Genomic DNA, 20,520 nt, shown 5'->3' with positions numbered 1-20,520 from the left:
AAATGACTGTCTAAGCGAGAGAGAATCGCCTCGCTATTTGGTATGTAGGGCTATAAATCAGTGAAACTTTATAAAATGCTTGAATCGGATCATTTTGATAATGAAACTGATCTGAGTAACTGCTGCCAGCCATAGGTCAGACGTCAGAAAAGCCGTATTACAGCATATTTATTTTGGTTAAATTGCTGGTTTACTGCTTTAATTGTAATATTTAAGTGGAAACCTTGACCACTCTAACCCATAATTGTGTACTGTAAATACAGTAGCTGTACATGAGAATGCATTATTCAGGTGCACAAAATCGATTGTGTTTTTGTTTTATTACGGAGTAGGTCTACTCACAAAAAGATGAGATATGCTAAATCGAGGTAAGAAATATTACTGAGCAACTACTGACAAATCTTACCCTGGAAATCCAGAGGTCTCGCGAGAGCACAATTTGAATTATAGATTAGCGTCTGGATTTTTCCAGGCTAGACAAATCTAGGAAAAAGAAAGACAATTTGCAATGGACAAATATATTAACAAATTTCGCTGTCTTTACATAAAATCACTGGCTAAACAAACCTGTCCACTTTTTAAAATTCATCCATACCATTATTTCATGTTTCATATACAGTATTGCACTGCTGATAAATTAAAATGAGAGGTCAAGATGTCCATTTCATTGATTTTATTAAATTACATTTTGACAGAACAGAAGTCACAGCACTTTCATTACCTTCATCCATTTTTTTAAACAAAATATTTAAATTTTATATTCAGGTCATTTGTCATGAGCACAATACATATATATATATATATTTTACTGTATATGCATCTTATAAAAATGAAAACAACAACAAATAGTTTTGCTTGCTAAAAAAAATACAAAATTATATACAATGTGTGCAACTAACAAAGTTTACCAAAATATAATATTTGCACTACCTCAAGTTTGGGATCAATAAGATTGATTTAAAAGAAAGTAATACTTTATTCAGCAAGGTTGCATTAAATTGATCAAAAGTGACTCTAAAGACTTGTGTAATGTTACTGTACAAAGACTGGATTAAAATAGAAGAAAGTTAATTTAAGATGTAATAACATTTCACAATTTTACTGTATTTTTGTGGCAATTTTACAATCACTTGGTGACATTTCTACTGTACTTTAATCAAATAAATGCAACCTTGGTGAGCAGAAGGTATTTATTTTAAAAACATAAAAAAAAAAACTTACTGACTCCCAAAACTTTTGAACAGTAGTGTATACATCTTTAAAAATACAATTTATCAAGCAGTCATTAATTCACAAACTTTGAGATGCAATAAACAATTAAATATGTGACCATCCCTTAAAATGTAAAACCTTTTTTTAAAGGTAACTAGCAATAGTCAAAATTCAGAGGATTCTAGAAATTTATGCGGGAGGATCTTGTTTTAGCTCATTTGTCTTACATACTATTTAGCTTATTTGCCTTTTTCTGTTTAGATGTTCTTTTTGCATTACTATTCTCATGTAGTTTGGTAAAATTGTCCTGTTTTTGAGCTCTGAAGAGAAAAAGAAAAATACATGAATATGCACACATTAAAAGAACTTGTTAAAATTCATGAAATAGTTCCTATATTTACATTCTTAATGCATGTGTTTGGTTCTATAGTATGTAAGCTCTTGTTAGCTCTTGCTACTGACCTTAATTCTTCCTTAAGCCTCCTGAGTTTATCATACAGTCTTTCATTTCTCACATCCAGGGGTGAGTTAGGGACAAACCAACTTGCCACACATTTAAAGATCACCACTACATGCTGGACAGAGAGAGAAATAGTGAGTAAGCAATTGCATTCATTATCAACCTTAGTATAATTACTCTGTTTCTTAAATTATGTTCTTTTAAAAAGGATTAAGATGCATGTACTGTATGTACCTCAAACAGAATGATGAAGACTAACCGCGCTGCCAGAATGACCCAAAACTGATTAGTTAAACTAAAGTCTTCATTACTTCTATAGTCTCTGTAGCTGAAACAAAAAACCGAACAAATTTAAAGCCCTAATTTTGACCTAAATATTGTTAGATTAAATTGCATCTAAATTGTGCATAAAAATTTAATTAATACGTTTTTTTATCCATATAGATAGATAGATTTCTGATCTTTATTTATTTTTTTTTTTTGCATGTTTGTCACATTTTAATGTTTCAGATCATCAAACAAATTTAAATATTAATCAAAGATAAGACAAGTAAACACAACATGCCGTTTTTGAATGAAGTTTTTTATTATGAAGGGAAAACAAAATCCAAACCCACATGGCCCTGTGTGAAAAAGTGTTTGCCCCTAAACTTAATAACTGGTTGGGCCACCCTTAGCAGCAACAACTGCAAACAAGCATTTGCAATAACTTGCAATGAGTCTGTTCCAGCGCTGTGCAGGAATTTTGGCCAATTCATCTTAGCAGAATTGTTGTAATTCAGCCACATTGGAGGGTTTTCGAGCATGAACCGCCTTTTTAAGGTCATGCCACAGCATCTCAATAGGATTCAGGTCAGGACTTTGACTAGGCCACTCCAAAGTCTTGCAAAAAGTTCAACTTTTGTCTCATCAGTCCACAGAGTATTTTCCCAAAAATTGTGGGGATCATCAAGATGTGTTCTGGCAAAACTGAGACGAGCCTTTATGTTCTTTTTGCTCAGCAGCGGTCAACGCTTTTTCACACAGGGCCATGTTGGTTTGGATTTTTTTTTACCTTCATAAAAAAAACTTCATTTAGAAACTGCATGTTGTGTTTACTTGTGTTATCTTTGATTAATGTTTAAATTTGTCTGAAACATTAAAGTGTGACAAACATACAAAAGATAGATAGATAGATAGATAGATAGATAGATAGATAGATAGATAGATAGATAGATAGATAGATAGATAATAAGTATTCATAACATTACCTGCAGTGTGTCACATTTATGCCACTGTAAGTGACCATTTGAGAACTCATGAAATCCCCTCTAACTCTTTCATCACTTATATTAGCAATGGACAGAGTGTTGTTTATGTATCCAACCATACAACTGAGAAACACACGAAGAAGTTTAAGAGACACACTTGTGCCGCCACAAATATATTAATTACACAGGTGTGAAATATCAGGTCACAACTTACTTAATGCCTTTAGCACCGCCGCTGGCACAAGGCCCATATAAGTACTGATAAACCAGACGTGGAATGAAATCAGAGGAGATACCAATGACAAGTCCATTAGCAATGACCGCAAGAACACCAATCACCTCAAGCACATCCGTCCAAACACCTGAAATCATAAAGAGGTCATACATATAACTTTTTCCATGATAATTTTCCATCCTCTCTTGATATTTTCTGCCATCTTTCAAATCAAGTCTCTTTGCCAAGCTACTTTATATTATGACAGATTCCTAAAATAATCTGCACTGAAACGTGCTGTTCAAACTGATAAAACTAACAAAAAATATAGCTGCAAGCAGCAATTAAGGGGGCTGTGCACAACAGAGCCAGAATGAAGAGCAAGCATGGCAGGGAGGATCAGACCAAATGCAACAATGACTAATTAAAGACATTTTATTTTTAAGATGTTTGATTTTACTCAAACTGGCTGAAAAATCTGAAACTTAATTATTAGTAATATAATTTAATTGATGATTTGATGATCTCAGGGATTCTATAGCCTTTTCCATCCTCCTTTTTTTAATTCACATTTTGGAATATCGCATAAAAAAAAAAACACTGGATGGAAAAGCCAAGATGTGCATAAACTTAAAAAAGGGGAATATAAAACGTATGCGCACAACTGAGTAAAATAAACGTTTTATTCGATAATGAAAACATGCACATAAACTACAATGGAAACTCATTTACCGAAAAAATTCCACCATGTGCATCAAAGAAGTCATGTGACATTGCACAATAGGATATCTTAACTAATAGTTTCAAGCTCTGATAGTTCAAACAGAAGTGTACATTTGGACAATTGGTGGCACTAGAGGGTTTAAATTAGAGACTATTATTTAGACTATTGTCTAGAGATTATTTCCTTAAAACATGAACCTTTGCACATAATATTATCTCACCAATATCATTGGCCTTCGTTGGCACTAGCCGGCGCTCAAGACTGACCATCTTAATGGCATCCAATCGGATCTCAATGATGTTGTTTAGAAGAGCCAACAATGGAGCCAAAGGAAATGCCGCTACAAAGATAGTCGTAAAACTGAACTGGATCACTGGGGAGGGGAAAAAAACAGGACAGTGCATAATTCAGATACCTGTGTTTCAAAGAAAGCATGAGATTTGTAATAAAAGATTTCACACAAATGGATATTAGCATGTAACTATACGTTAGTTAGAGGGGTAGTTATTACTGCCCCACTTCAAAAGGTCAAAAAAAAAAAACAATTGATGTGGAATATATCTGTGAAAAATAGATCTATACCCATTTCCAAGAACTCGTTAAAGAGGCTGAAGCGATCCGTTTCTATCAGGCTGTAGTTTCTGAGGAGATCTTCAACTTTGCAGTTCTCACAGAGTTCAGATCCTTCCTTGGCATCCATACACTCCTTCTTATAGCATTTGAAACACCTTCTCCTAAACTTCTGGGTCTTTTTCCTCTTCAACCACCGACTAAACCAGCTGCAGATAAGAGGGTACAAAAAGGTGTTTATTATTTACTGTACGTTATAATGATTTGAATTCAGATTTGGATTCCCTAATTACTATTGCTGACAACTTGAAGATGGATTGGTCTGTATAATAATATATTATTAAAACACAATGTCAGACATTTTTGGCTGTAGCTCTACACCATTTGTCGTAGACTCAAAAACATTGTTACATTGTTGCATTCCTTGGGTTAGTACGGACTAGGGCTGTTCAATTAATCGAAATTTGGTTTCGATTTCGATTTCTCCTTCAAACGATCATGAAAATGCAGTAATCGAAATGAGACGATTATTACGCCCCATTCCGCCCCCTTTCCGCTGGTGCGCTTTCGCGCCTCCATAAAAGCCTAATTTCACATGCAAATCAGCTAAATCATGTAACGTGACTTTCATAAAACGGGACGTGCTTGATTTATTAATTTTTCTTCGATGTTGTGTTTTTAATAGCGCATAAGAAACCTTGCGCTGTTCTGTGAATGCGTTCAGAGACGGAGCAGAACACGGACATTTAAAGGTATCTTTTAGCTCAGGGTGCGCCTAAACGCTCAAATACAGGCAACAATATTTCAAAATGAGGCGCTTGGTGAATATTCATGTAAACTGACAAGAGTTATGTCTTAAATGACCATTAGATGACCTTAAATGACCTTTAAATTTATCACTATATAGAGTTTTGGACCCTGTCATAATCGTTTAAATAATCGTGATTACAATATTGACCAAAATAATCGTGATTAAGATTTTTGCCTAGTACGAACAAAAGTCCTAGGTTTTTCCCCGGATCGGAACCAAACCAATGCAGACATATTCTCTGGACACTGAATATTAATAATTATCAATGAAAGTTGAAATTTCAACTCATGGTCAGATAGGAACGCCAAAACGTTAGCCAATTGCTAAATTTAGCTATAACTCTTGAACGGAATGAGATATCTTTACCAAGTGTGTATAAGCTCAATATTTGGTCAAAAAAATTTGCAGCTCTGCCCCTTGTGGCGCTTTAAGACAGAAAAAACAATAAGGCGGCTATAAATATGCAACTGTTGGTGCGATCGACTTGAGAATTGGTATACAGTGTCTTGGTCCAAAGTGGCATAAGTGTCTATGAGGACATTTGCGTATCTCAAAAAACATGGTCGCCATCTGCCAATGAATTTGAAACACCTATTTGACAAGGTTAACGGAGGTTGATCGGAACGAAACTCGTGGGCATTTCCGACTCTGGCCCTAAAGGTCTCTAAAAATTTTGAACTAGTTGGCGTTAATGAGTTTTATGGTCAGTAATCACGTGGTGTTTCACACATCCACACAATATGCATATCATTTGATAGGTCGCCTCATGCTGAACAACTTTGACTCAAGAACCATTGCTGTCAATCAAATGTTGTTCATGAATTATTCTCAATTATGTTAAAAACCTACTTTTGCAAACTAGTCCTAGGTTTTTTTGCCCAATCTTGATCAAACCACTGCAGTGCAGTTCTTTGGACTCTCTAGATCAATAATTATCAAAAAAATGTTGATTTTTGTCTTTGGTTAGCTATAACTGGGTCATTTTAAAAAAGGGGCATGGCCATATATACCCAAAAGCCTATAAAACTTAAACAAAAACTCAAAAGTTCACGAAAATTGGTGAAAACATGTACCAGATGACTCTTAACAAACATGCACAGTTTCATGAAGATCGGATCATAGATGGCATTATAACAGTATAAAAAGTTGTCAAAAACATGATATTGATTTTGTAAAAGAACTCAAATCGCAATAAAACGTCCATATGTTCACATATACACTACACCTATAGAAGCAATAAAGGCCTTATTTGCTCAAACCTGTTAATTGCTGCTAGCAGCTATATTTATTATTGCTATTAATAAAAGTAATATTTTTTTACAATAATGCTATGTTCCAAATGTTTATCTTTAACTACACATTATCATAGGAACAGCTAGTCAGTAATTAAACTGATTTAAGCCTCAAAAGCTTTAAGTATGCATAAAACCGTTTACTAAACGTTTGAGTTTGATGTATGTTTGACCAATTCATTGATATAACTACACTAGTTGTACTATTGCTTTTAATGCATATGAGGTCAACATAGACAACACAAGAGAACAAAGCGACATAAAAGTCTGACTACAATAAGAAGTCAGTGTTTGACAAAATATGGCTTCATTTTTAAATAAGTTATTGTTTCCCAATCTTAGTGTTAAATAATGAACAGCACATCCCACACAAAGCAAATGAAAAAGTTTTACTTACGGACCAGAATATTCAAAGATATTGTTGAAGGTCTGTTTAAGTACCATGATAATAGACATCTGAATGAACAAATCTGTGAGACAGCCACTCGGGTGACACTGAATTGAAAAGAATGTAATATTGTTTAAAAAGTTAGTAGAAAAAGTGCCAGAACATAGTAGTGCACTTGTTTATAGCACACTGTAGAGAAAATGATAACGGCCACACCTCCTCCAGTCTCCATTTGCCAGATATCCTCACATACCCTCCAGGATGACCATTGATCCTAAAATTAATGTTATAAGGAAAATATGTTATAAAGATATGAAGATAATCATTTAACATGGCTATACAAAACTAACAGCAGCAATATCGTATAATATAATGTAATATAATACATAAATTATCCAGGCTACCTTCCCAGAAAGAATGCTGTGTATATAAGAGAGGAGAACATTGTAAAGAACTGGAATATGAACATCTTGACTGTGAAACTCCTTTCAATGGCGGCATGGGAGTGCTTATTCTCTGTAAGCAGAAAAAAGCAGTATATGTTTTATATTATATAAAAAAAATGGTTTGCAATCAAAATGTCTGATAATTAAAGCCAAAAACCCTATTTCACTGACCTATTTCACTCAGCTTCATGGCTACTGTGCAATTGACCTGCATAAAACAATTTGACATGGTTACAACTGTTGTTATCACAAGCGAAAAGAGACAAAAATAACAAATTCTAGAACTGAAAAAGGAATAAATAAGAATAAATCTTAAAGTTAAGAACAGACCTTTTTAGCATTTATAAATATTTGGACAAATAGTGATATAAAATATCTTGCACTCATGGGCATTTACAGTTTTTGTCTAATACAAATGCAATCTACAATGAGAATATCCAATTAATGACTTGACTCTGATTACTGTCTACTGATTATAAACAGCAAATACAAAATCATGGTTCTGTCTAAAAAGGTTTCAATAGGCAATGCATCAACACAAGACTTTACTAAAACAAAATTAAGACAACCATCTGATCTCTGACAGATAGTGGGAGGTTTGTGGAGCTTTTACCCGGGTCATGACGGTGATAGTGATGTAGTGAAGCACGGCTCCGAGCATCACGGCAACTGTTTGCGAATTCTCAGTAATGACCGGCCAAACACTGTTTTCGGCCAGCAGCACAGTAGCGATCACTCGACACACAACCAGGGCATGGGTTAAACCAATGATGACCAGCAACTGATAACACAACACCACAGACACCATCGAAGCCAGTTAGCCATGCATATATGAATTATATATTTTTATGAGAGTAACTTCACCTTCACACATGCCTTCAGTTTCTTACCATGAGTGTGACTAAAACCAGTACTATAGTGGAGCGTAGATAAGAGTGCCTGTGCATCTTGGGGTTACATTGTGCATTATTTACAATCTCTAGAATCAACTCCTCCTGCATGACACAAGCACATACACAATCACATGTTATAAAACCACCCTAAACTTCTTATATTTGTAGTATCATTAGAAGGGAACAAGATGCTGCATCGTCAAATTAACACAACGTTGGAGTTCCCTCAAATTTTCCTTTATTATTTTCAATTGTTTGCCTTGTGCAAGTCAAATTATGATGAAGATTTTGCATTCATTTGAAAATTATTATTTATATATATTTATACTTATCTATATATATATTTATATATATTTTTGAGCAACTAACCAACCCCTATCCTAAACTTAACAATTTCTAAAGAATATATGTAAAATATGTAACAGCCAGAATTCCAAGCCTTTGTAAACCATATAATATCAATATCTTTGAAAGGTTTGAAATGGCTAAAAATGATCCTGCTCAATTAATACAAGCAATACTGTTCGACCTCTTAAACGGAACCTTGGGTGTTAAGACTTGTATGGCTTAATATAATTTAGTTGATGTCTCTTACTGAAACATGTAGCAGAAAACCCATGAAAGACTTAGATTATTTAAAAAATCCACATCATTTTATACATATTTTGGACTAAGAGGGGTCACCATTATTTCAATCATGTGAAATGGCTGCACTTGGGTAAGCTACTGCCGATAACTTTCTCTATTTTTTAACGCAACACAACTCTGAAAATAAAATACTGATACAATGCCCCATTGTGTGGCTTTTGATTGTAATTTTCAAAGGGCAACAAGAGAAGCGATTGTAAGTCTTCACTGCTTTTCCTAGCGATAAGAAGAGGAGCAAATAATGGGAAGGTGCCTGTGGACAAATAAAACTTCCTAAAGACCAGTGTCTTTGTTTTCTCCACTTTAGCTCTGATGTCTTTGAGGCTTTTAGTAGACCACAGCTACTGGAAGAGCTTATAAACGTCAGAGACAAGAAACGCTAGATGCCATCCTGGCATGATGTAAATGATGCTTGTCATGACGCAGCCACAGAATACATTTCTCAGCATGGACTTCACTCGATATCCAAGGGCATTTAGACTCTTTGTGGGGAAAATCGATGGTACAACATTTGATTTAAGCTTATGCTTACACCCATTGCCATATGTAAGCTCTTTCAGTAGATGTGGTCATCATATTAGTTTTTTACTTTCAGAGTTGTGTATTCTGAATTGTGTTTCTGTAAAAATAGCAACAGGTAGCACCAGTAGCTCACAGAGCACAACCATTTCATGTCATAATGGCACCCCCCCAAAGTCCAAAATTTGTATAAAATTATACTACATATTTCAGTAAGAGACATAATTTGTGTTATAGTAAGCCATACATGTCATAATGCCCAGGGTTCCCTTTAAAAAGCATCGATGTAGTTAATGATGGTAGAGACTGTTACTTGGTCGTACCTCTTCCTCACTCCAGTCAAAGACCTTCCATGCAGACACATAAGATGATCTGTGGCGCTTCCAGAACTCCAGAAACACAGTGGCTGTGAAAAAGACATTAACATCTGACATTGCACTGACTCAGTCCAACTCAAATGCGGTAAGAGCCGTTAAACTTACCCCACACAGCCATGAACATGGCGAATGCCACTGTTCCCTCATTATCAAACAGAAGGCTCATCTGCAGATGTGACCCAAAAGACACAGTGTCAGCACATATTACAATAGTTTAACATTTATTTTAAAAATAAAAGATATGAACAAATGTTCTTCCAGTAATGCTAATGAAAGTTCAAAGTAAAAGTAAAAAAATATTATTTCTGAATTTATGTATACGTCTAACTTTTTTAGAATGTTACTATTTACTACTTGTTACAGAGCTTATGCTAATATACATTTACAGTATACAAAGTTTTGTCATTAAACTCTAGATGGCACAAACTGATAGGTTCTAACTCAATATGATTAAATCACATAATTATTCACATGTAGCAGCTTATTGGATTGTTTTCGCATCAGCAGCGAATGAGCTTGCTGCTTAACATTCAAATAACATTCAATTGCAGTGCACTTCAGAAACCCTCCACCTTCCCCAGCTCCACCTGTATAGATCTACTACAGGGTGATTCATGTATGTTATATATGGTGATTTCATATATGTTATGCGATCTAGGAAAACCCGACCCTTTTTTAGGTTATGATACCATATGTGGGTTCAAGCCCTTTCCAGAACTGGAACTTGTCCATAGCTTGAACATAACAAAAGTTATGGCTGTCTTAAGTTGGCTGATAGCTATGATTTTCAGGAATGGATTTCTGAGAAAAACGGGTTTAAAGTGAGATGGGTTTTACTTTCACTTCACAAGTTTAACAAGAGCTGTCTGTCAAGTCAGGACCACTATACTGCATCATTACACAAAAAGACTAATGTCTGTTTTCCATTGTTTATCATAGGCATAGTCTCAAAACTTTTGATCACCCCATGTGTGTTTAGATAGCACGAATAGTGTAACTTGTAGTTTACATTTAGAAAAGTGCCTTTTTTATATAACAAACTGCCATCAGACTCCTCCTTTTTAGAAACTTAATCATCCGGTCCTTCATCATCTCTGGATGTGAAATCGTCCAATATAACATTGTTTTAGGGCACTGACATCATGAAGATTGTGCAGATTGAAATGAGTGACATCGAGCAGCATCTCAAGATATTATTAAATAAATAAAACTTTGTGTGCCATAGTTTACACAGGACTGGCGGGGAATGTGCATTTTAATAAATATGTTACATGGTTTATTTTAATAGGTTAACTGTTTTTGTGGTGTTCAGAGAAAGCACCTCCACAGCGTGTTCTTGTGCACACTCGGCGCTTAATGAAAAACAGAAATACCTCGGTACACAAGGTGGCGCTGTGCAACTGTATGTATCACGTAAGCTTTTCCACTTCTGTTTTACCTCCTCCACTACAACACATAAATTATGTCTATGATCATAAGTTTGCAGGAAAAAGTTACAAGCCTGTTTCTGCCACAGGATTGCCATCCCGTGGTAACTAGGAATTACACAAGATTCAGTCTGGATTCAGAATACCTGAGAAATGACACTGTTACGCCTGGCGTTATGCGTCGGTGTGTACACTCACATTGACACCCTTTATTTAGTCACAAGGCGTTAAACGTCAACAAAAATTGCGCGCAATATTCGTTCCCGTTGTGCACAGGCCTTTAACATAAGAAAAAGACACAGCTTGAGTTTTCTGCAATAAGTCGCCATTTTTCTATGCTAAACAAGTTAATTTTGCCAAGATATTTTCAGAGATGATAGACAAGATTTAAAAAAAATGTTTTAATGAAAACATAATTTTGACAAAAAAATGTACATTCAACCTATTTTTCGAATTTCCTCAAAATGTGCCAGTGCAACATCAACAGGTTTTCCCAGAACGCATCACATATGTTATACCATGCTGCATCATGACAGAAATGTTGTAGTAGCCTACTACCAAAAAAACTTTTAATTCTATAGCAAAATAGTTGGCCAGACAGTGTATCATATTTTCTGAGTAGTTAAAATGTAGGACACTGTGAGACTGTAGTGTACCCAGTGAATGTGTAGAGGTGCTATGAATGCTCAAAAATGGCTGTTAAGATATTGTCGCTTGAAACAGAAAGATTTAGACCTGGAAACAGTGTTTGATGTGTCACAACATGATGCTTGCATTATTAAGCGATGTGTTAAAGCCCTGATGTGAGACATGTAAAAGGGCCTTTAGGGCTTCCTGTAAGTGGGTGATTGAGCCATGGTATATTGCATATGTATGGATCACTATCACTGTACAGTAAACTGAATAAAAAGTACAATACCTTTGCATACATGCAAGTGTCAGAAAGCTCCCACACTTTGCATGTAGTATCGCACAGAGGGCACATAATGACGTTCGAATGGCACACCTCTTTTCTGTGTACACACACACACACCAGCAGGTTTTACTTCGGGATACATATTTTACATTAGATATCAAATGGCAGTCTAATTTTATTTATTTTATTTTTTTTTTACTGAATGCAAAACAGTTTAAAAGTTTATTAATAGTAGGTTACTCACATGAGAGGACTTGTATTGTAGAAGGCCAGGCCGTACAGGAACACTATGAGACCAATTAGAGCAGCAGGAATCAAGAGAAATGTATACCAACCCAGCCACAGGAAATACAGAGCCACCTTCTCACCAAGGTAATTTCTGACAAAACACACAATAATTTTATCAAGAAAACTTCAAATATACGTTCAATTTATATATATAGATGAATAGAGAGATAAAATCAGAGTCAAATTTGAAAATGAAAAGAAAGAGCACCTGACATTAGTTATGGGTTGCCCTTTGAAACAAGCAGACCATCGAGCCCAGCTCTGCTTCAGTTCTTTCTGCTCCCTTTTCTAGAAATTAAAGGGAAATAAATGTGTTTTTTTTTTAAATAACACAATACAAAATTAGCAGTAAAAACATAATCCTCTGTATGACAGGCGTAGAAAATGCTGTGAGCAAGAGGAAATAAAAATCAAACCTCATGTAAACAAAAGTGAGTCTCAAAAACATTTTTTGTCATGAGATCTGGCAGATATTCTGAAACACCTAAGATAGGTAAAGCGAGAGAATGCATTATGGAATTGACACTTCTGGGTGAATCACACAAGGGATGAGATAATGCAGTGATGTAATATAATGTGCAATGACTGTTACTCACCCTCTGAAACAATGCATGTGTGATGCAGAATGAAATCAACAATACGAATCCTGAAATAAAGATCAAAGACTTACTGTTGCAAAGCCTCTTCTTTAATTGTGTACAACACAGTTTCACAATGCAAACAGACTATTACATAAATAGGACATTGGGCATTTTACAATATATAATATTACACATTATAATAGGCATTGCTGTGCTGTTGCTAGAGTGTTTTGGCAATTTAAGTGTACATGATTTTTTTCCAAGCTAAAATTATATATCACCTAGAAAAATATAAGCACACATCTCCTCTACATGATGAGTTACACACCAAAGTGAAGCAGAATTTGTGTTTGTCAGCTGTTTAACTGGACTGGAAAATAAGACTTTCAATTGTCACGTGTATAATTTGTTTTGTTTGAGTGCTTCCTTGTTTCTGTGTTTGATCTGACAACAAAGTAAAAAAAGGCACAACTAAATAAAGTAAAAAATATAACTGCACACTCCCTTATGCACTGTTTATTTAAACGTTGAGTGAGCAGTTATGTTTTTCTTTATTCCTGTTTTATGTGAATAACATCTGTTCCTATTTTATCAACACTACACCGCGTTCCAAATTATTATGCAAATGGTATCTTTCCCTGATTTTTATAATTAGTCAATGCAAATGACAGTCAGTATAATTTTCAAGTAATCAACCATTCGGGTATAATTAGAATTTTATTGAACAAACCTCCTAATGATAACAGTATTTATTACAAAAATAAAAAACTGAAAATGCACTGTTCCAAATTATTATGCACAACAGAGTTAAAACATTTTATAGGTTGTAAAGAACTGAAAACAGGCATTTGCTGAATTTGCAGCATTAGGTGGTCATATTTACTGAAATCAAAGCTATTTCAATTAAAAACATCCTAACAGGGCAAGTTACATCTTAACATCGGACCCCTTCTTTGATATCACTATCACAATTCTTGCATCCATTGAACTTGTGAGTTTTTGGAGAGTCCCTGCTTTAATTTGTTTGCAGGATGTCAGAATAGCTTCCCAGAGCTTCTGTTTTGATGCAAACTGCCTCCCACCCTCATAGATCTTTTGCTTGAGGATGCTCCAAAGCTTCTCAATCTGGTTGAGGTCAGGGGAGGATGGTGGCCACACCATGAGTTTCTCATCTTTTATGCAGATAGCAGCCAATGACACAGATGTATTCTTTGCAGCATGAGATGGTGCATTGTCATGCGTGAAGATGATTTTGCTATGGAAGGCATGGTTCTTTTTTTGTACCATGACAGAAAACGGTCAGTCAAAAAATCTACATACTTTGCCGAGGTCATTTTCACACCTTCAGGGACCCTAAAGAGGCCTACCAGCTCTCTCTCTAATATTCCGCCCAAAACATGACTCCACCACCTCCTTGTTGAAGTCGCAGCCTTGTTGGGACATGGATCATCCACTACTCCATCCATTAGGAACATTCAGGGATGCACGACACTCATCAGTAAACAAGACTGTTTGAAAATGAGTCTTCATGTATGTCTGGGCCCACTGCAACCATTTCTGCTTGTGAGCATTGGTTAGGGGTGGCCGAATAGTAGGTTTATGCACAACTGCAAGCCTCTGGAGGATCCTACACCTTGATGTTCGCGGGACTCGAGAGGCACCAGCAGCTTCAAAAACCTGTTTGCTGCTTTGTAATGGCATTTTAGCAGCTGCTCTCTTAATCCGATGAATTTGTCTGGCAGAAACCTTCCTCATTCTGCCTTTACCTGCACAAACCCGTCTGTGCTCTGAATCAGCCACAAATCTCTTCACAGAACAATGATCACGCTTAAGTTTTTGTGAAATATCTAATGTTTTCATACCTTGTCCAAGGCATTGCACTATTTGACGCTTTTCGGCAGCAGAGAGATCCATTTTCTTTCCCATATTGCTTGAAACCTGTGGCCTGCTTAATAATGTGGAACGTCCTTTTTAAGTACTTTTCCTTTAATTGGGCTCATCTTGCAAATTATTTATCACAGGTGTCTGAGATTTATTTCAGTGGTCCAAAGAGCCATTAGACACAATACCATCCATGAGTTTAATTGAAAAACTAAAAAATGTATGTTTATGATACTTACATCAAATTTGCATAATAATTTGGAACGCAGTGTATTTTTTTTCTAGGTTACTCATTGATTAAATGATTTTGTTCACCTGCCCTTGCTTGTTTGTTCCTTAGACGTAGCCCTCAGTTTGAGTTTGAGTTTTTTTTTTTTTTTTTTTTTGTCATCTGTGTTAAGTTTGTGTTTCTCCTGCACTTTTGCATGTTTGATAATTTGGCTGATTGTTAGTAAAAGTGGATGCTGCTTATATATTGAACTTAATAAAAACTTTAGCTTTATCATTTTGCCTCCTATGGCCTTTAAACACAGTCAGATAGATGCTAAGGTGATGTCCTGGATGTGTTTTGAGAGTGTGTTGGTGTAATTGTATTACCTTGTTGACTGAGGTATGCTACCCTGCTGCTCACAACTCCAGTTACAGGCGTCAGACACTTTCAAGAGATACCGGTATGTCTTAAAAATCTTTTTTGGTGCTCTGATGCAATAAAACACATTATCGTCATCTCCAAATTTCTAAAAAAAAAAGAAAGAAAGAAAGAAAGAAAGTCGGCAAGCGACTCTCACAGTGCATTATGGATTATCTCTAGCTGTTGAGCGTACATCGGTTGTACACTCGTTTTTGCGGTGCATTGTGGGATTGAATGAGTGCACTCGAGAACGTCCACTATGGTTTCGAACACCACTTAAAATGGCTGTCCCCTCAAATAGTGCCCTATTTGAGGGTATAGGGGGCGATTTTGGATACAGCCTATGTCACATAGAGAAAAACACACAGAGACAGTCCATGGGCGTCACAATTGCCATAAGTATATTAGTAATTCTACTATAATTCTAATGTTATATTTGTGGTGGTAAGCACTGCCAAGTCCTAATAATTGAGGTTCAAATTGTATCAATAACTTTCACACATTCAGAAACATAGACAAGACCAATGTCTGAGAAATAGCACCACAGTTTTACACTTAATTGTTTTGTCAGCAATTACGCAACTTTTTTTAGGGAATTTACTTTTATAGGGAAACAACAATTGCTTACACTTTCGTATCACAAAACGGGGATAATTCCCTTCTCATGTCAAGACATTACATATTTATTACATTCCAGAAATACCTTAAGAAATCAAAAATGGAAAAACTCACTTACTTGAACATCTAATTTCTTCGTCTTTAAAGTTTCAATGAAAGCTCTCTGTTTTCTGACCAAGTGGCTGTCCTCATTATCTGAGATTTTTGCCACAAGAACATAATCGAATGTCAGAGGAGGTTGCTGATGTCCAAAATAAAAAAATAAAAAACAGTGTTAATAGATGATTGTATTAGTATAAAAACATTTCCAATTACACAAATCAATTATGTAAATATGTACTAACTATTCATATCAGTGAAGTGATACACAATTTAAACATGAACAGCGGGGTCAAAAGTTGAGAGTACATTGAAAATTTGGTTTGTTTGTTTAACTTTTAGACGGATTTGGAATTTTGCAAATGATGGACTTATATTTATATTTATATTTATATTTTTTGGACTTATATTTATAGGTTTTCCCTACAAATTATTTGTATTGAACCAGAAAATGTCTTTGAAACATCCTCAAATCACACTGAAATCACATGGCTCATCACATTTTGTTTACTGTACGTCAGACCAAACGGCATATATTTTCTATTTTTTTTTTTTTTTATTCCACTCCAGCTGTTCCACTGATAGTATAATGTATAAATGTATTTAAGTGATGTGCTACAGATCTTACCACTGGTGGCATGGGTGGGATTTCAGTGCCATTTTCATTTACAACTCCAATGGTCTCCAAAAGGTCAATGCTCCCCTACAACAACAAAACATATGCAGTTCAGAACAATAGCCTCATTTACAAGAAGAGGTGGAAATGTAATATCAATATCAGGTTCTTAACACAGTAACTGTGAGTATAAACAAATAATATAGTGCAATGAGAATAAGGCTATTTTTGGCAGAGAAATGCACTTTAGGTCAGAATCAAACCTGTCCATTTACTTTTTTCAATCAGTTTAAACCTGTTCTCACACAGATGCAGGTCCATGCACTTTGTACCGTAAACTGGAAATAAAAATAAAAACATTTTGGAAAGTTCTGAGAAGCTCTGACCAACCACCAAGTTCTTCTTTCATTCTCCTGACTGAACTTTAAGTTTGTTGTGAAAATAAGACCGGTCAAATAACCTTTCATATAAATCTGAGAGTATGCATGTGAATGCCAGAAATACCTTCATGCTTATCAAGTTATGAGGGTTTACGTTGTTTCTTTTTTTGAATAGCTGTTGTAGATCACATACCTAGATAGAATCTGATTCTAGGTCAGCTATCAATGCTAGTTTTCTTAACCCAACCCTTAAAATAGTCAGAAGAGCTGCGTAAACGTCCCACACAAGCAGAGGTACTGCAACAAAAGCGAACGTTTTGATTTGGTAAGAGAAGACAACTGAGAGTTTTGTGTTACATGGCATGACCTAAACACAGGCCGTATCACAGATACTGTGTCTATAGATACTGCTTCTCCATGACAGCTGCCGCAGACAACTTTACTTGAATTAAGCGACAGTGTCAAGCTATCAATCAAACTGTTATCTTCATGATCTTCAACCTTTTCATGGGTGAGTGGAAGTGTTCAGTTTCATATGTCAGTTACTTCCCTCACATTCGCAACACACTAGGTCCTCAATTAGAATTGCTTTATCTTTATCTACAACAAAACTATAATATCTGCTGCTGTTCCTCTAAAACACCCTGACCTCAGTCTCAGAGCTTATTGTGTATTGCATGAGTTTAATAGTGCCTTGCTAACATTGATTTGTGTGCAAAAGATTTCTGTAATCTTTTCATCCTTGTCACAAAGCAAAACATAAAACTTGAGGTCATTCTTTAGTCTAGCGAGTCAATGTTTTAAAGAACCACGCTGTGGTTAGAACTGTAGGCTATATAAAAGTCAATTGGCAGGCACAATGAATATGTGTATTTTCGTATTTTTCATATTTATTATCTTTGAATCAGACACACAATCTGCCAGTAAACTATAATCCATTTATACTTTCGGTGAAATATTAGGAAACAGAAACAGAATTCAAAAACGAATTCAACATTGACAGTGAACCTCTAATCGGTTGGAGTTCATCTCACCTGTCTCCGGTGGCCAATTTTCCGCATCATCATCTTCAGTCCAGGTGTGTGACAGCTGCGCTGGTTTTACGCGAGATCACAGCCACTTGTCAGTTAAGATTCGCCATTACAAACCAACGTGTTCACACAAAAGAATCATATGAAACTGAAATAGACTTCCGTGCTGCGACAAGGAACTTAAAAGCTATTGTTGGCTTCACTTGACGCTCTGGAATGTCGCTGGATTAGTCGTGATGTCACACAACGTGCGCTTACGTGTGATAACAAAACTCGTCATAGGAGCTCAATAACCCAAACAGCTTCGTCACAGAAGCACAACAACCTAAACAGATAGGTCTTATATAGTTCCCTTTGACCTTCTATAATAAAACAACGACAGCAACAATTATGCAAGTCACTAAAGAAAAAGAAAATCTGAACTGCATATGTATTAGTAATATAATTGCAATATAATGTATTATAGCAACATGTTGCATTTGAAATATTATATACTCACTTCAATGTAAAAATAATAACTTAAATCACCCTTCTGAATTAAACACGTTCGTCTTCGTCCTGTAGCCATGACTGAAAGATCTATAACCAAATGTATTTTCTCACCATTTTCTAATGAACAGGGCTACTTTATTAATTTCCATGAGTACAAATCTTAATGTTTAAGCATAAAATTATATTTTAGGGAAGTGTGTGCTTCTAATTTAATAGCAACAGTTTGGACAGGACCCTCTTCAATTTTAACATGACAATGCCTCTGTGTATAAGGCAAGGTTCAAATGAAATGATTGATTCAGTCAGTGTGGAAGAACGTATAGAGTCCTAATCCCAGTTGAACACCTCTGCTGTGACTTTAAATGCAGACTTGAGCCAAAAACTCATCACCAAACAGGGTCCTGACTGTTGCTATAAAATTAGAAGCACACAATTTCATAGAATATCATTTTATGCTTAAACATTAAGATTTGTACTCATGGAAATTACTAAAGTAGTCAAACCTGTTCATTAGAAGGGGATGAGCGAATCTTTTTGGCAATATAGTGTATCAGCTTATTGTAAAAAAAGAGAAAAAAAAAAAAAAACGTAAAAATCTGCATGCACTTACAAGTTTTGCCAGTAGGTGGAAGCCTGGCCTCTATATATATGGCTTATGCAGCCACTGCAGGAGGTGTGTGCACGAAACTTGAGCCTGGAGGTTATACAAAAATTCACTTTGAGTGTGTGCATGTTTATGTGGTTTATGAGCAAATTTGTATAATGACATTGGAATGACATAGGTATTACAACGTGAATGTGACTATGACTATATGGTGTAAGCGTAATTCAAATTAAATCATACAGAATTTTTTTTTTTTTTTTTTTTTTTTTTAAATTGAGAATGTAAAAATGCAAACAAAGTTTTCTGTGATGAGTAGGTTTAGGGCAGGGGTGTTCAACCCAGTTCCTGGAGGGCCACAGCCCTGCACAGTTTAGATTCAACCCTAATTAAACACACCTGATCCAGCTAATCAAGTCATTCAGGCTAGTTTGACAACTACATGGAATGTGTGTTAAAGCAGGGTTGGAACTACACTCTGTGCAGGGCTGTGTCCCTCCAGGACCAGAGTTTGACACCCCTGGGTAAGGGGATAAAAATACAGTTTGGACAGTAGGATTAGGGTTAGGGTTATCCCCACAAGGAAAGCAAACCAGACGTGTTTGTGTTAATTTGTTTATGTGTTTATTTCATTGCTTGCTTATTTATGTATGTATTTGTTTGTTTGTTTGTTTGTTTGTTTTCTTGCTTGATTGTTTGTTTTATTTATTTGTATGTGTTGCCTATTGGAATTTTTTAAAGGATTTTACATCACTAAACAAAAACCACACTGATACTTCCTCTTGCATTACACAGCAATGCATTATGTTCAATTTTTATAAAAACATTTCGTACATTTTTAAGTGCCCCCCTCCCCCCATATTTTTTACATAGATGTGAAAGTGCACTATTTAAACTTAAATTGTTAGAATTTATGAACGATTTATAATACAGACCTAAGATTTGAGTCTTTTTTTGTTTCAAAGACAATCTGAAGATTATTGCAGAAGTGGAATCATTATTTATAATCAAATATGAAAATATCAAAAATTTTTAGAATTTAAAATTTACTGTAAACGAAAAGCACTGCACCAAATTTGTTTTATTTTATAAAAAAAATGTATTTTTGAATCCAAAATTGCTATAAATTAAAGCCTTATGTTTTGTCTAAATAAG

At 35.3% G+C, this 20,520-nt stretch overlaps 1 protein-coding gene across 1 annotated transcript; it reads right to left on the bottom strand.

The window, feature by feature from the left end:
* Window positions 1-774: 774 nt before the first annotated feature.
* Window positions 775-18,308, bottom strand: LOC141301229 (anoctamin-9). Its single transcript, XM_073831480.1, has 24 exons — window positions 18,276-18,308; window positions 16,874-16,948; window positions 16,265-16,387; window positions 15,495-15,634; window positions 13,032-13,081; window positions 12,852-12,919; window positions 12,644-12,723; window positions 12,392-12,526; window positions 12,151-12,244; window positions 9,910-9,970; window positions 9,751-9,833; window positions 8,258-8,362; window positions 7,981-8,148; window positions 7,539-7,575; window positions 7,326-7,437; window positions 7,138-7,195; window positions 6,931-7,028; window positions 4,443-4,639; window positions 4,081-4,233; window positions 3,137-3,284; window positions 2,923-3,045; window positions 1,907-2,000; window positions 1,675-1,787; window positions 775-1,532 (listed from the first exon to the last, which is right to left on the bottom strand). The coding sequence occupies exons 1-24, from the start codon at window positions 18,306-18,308 to the stop codon at window positions 1,436-1,438; spliced, it is 2,445 nt and encodes an 814-aa protein (XP_073687581.1). The 3' UTR covers window positions 775-1,435.
* Window positions 18,309-20,520: the final 2,212 nt, after the last annotated feature.

This window comes from Garra rufa, chromosome 25 (genome assembly GCF_049309525.1).
Source record: "Garra rufa chromosome 25, GarRuf1.0, whole genome shotgun sequence".
NCBI classification, from domain to species: Eukaryota; Metazoa; Chordata; class Actinopteri; order Cypriniformes; family Cyprinidae; genus Garra; species Garra rufa.
This window is presented reverse-complemented; position numbering and strand designations above follow the sequence as displayed.

Excerpts from the sequence above, each read along its gene's own strand:
- LOC141301229 (XM_073831480.1), bottom strand. The coding sequence starts at position 18,308 with ATGATGATGCGGAAAATTGGCCACCGGAGACAG. Across the intron at positions 16,388-16,873 it reads TCCCACCCATGCCACCAGTG|CAACCTCCTCTGACATTCGA; the intron begins GTAAGATCTGTA and ends TTTGGACATCAG. Across the intron at positions 13,082-15,494 it reads AGCATACCTCAGTCAACAAG|GATTCGTATTGTTGATTTCA; the intron begins GTAATACAATTA and ends TCTTTATTTCAG.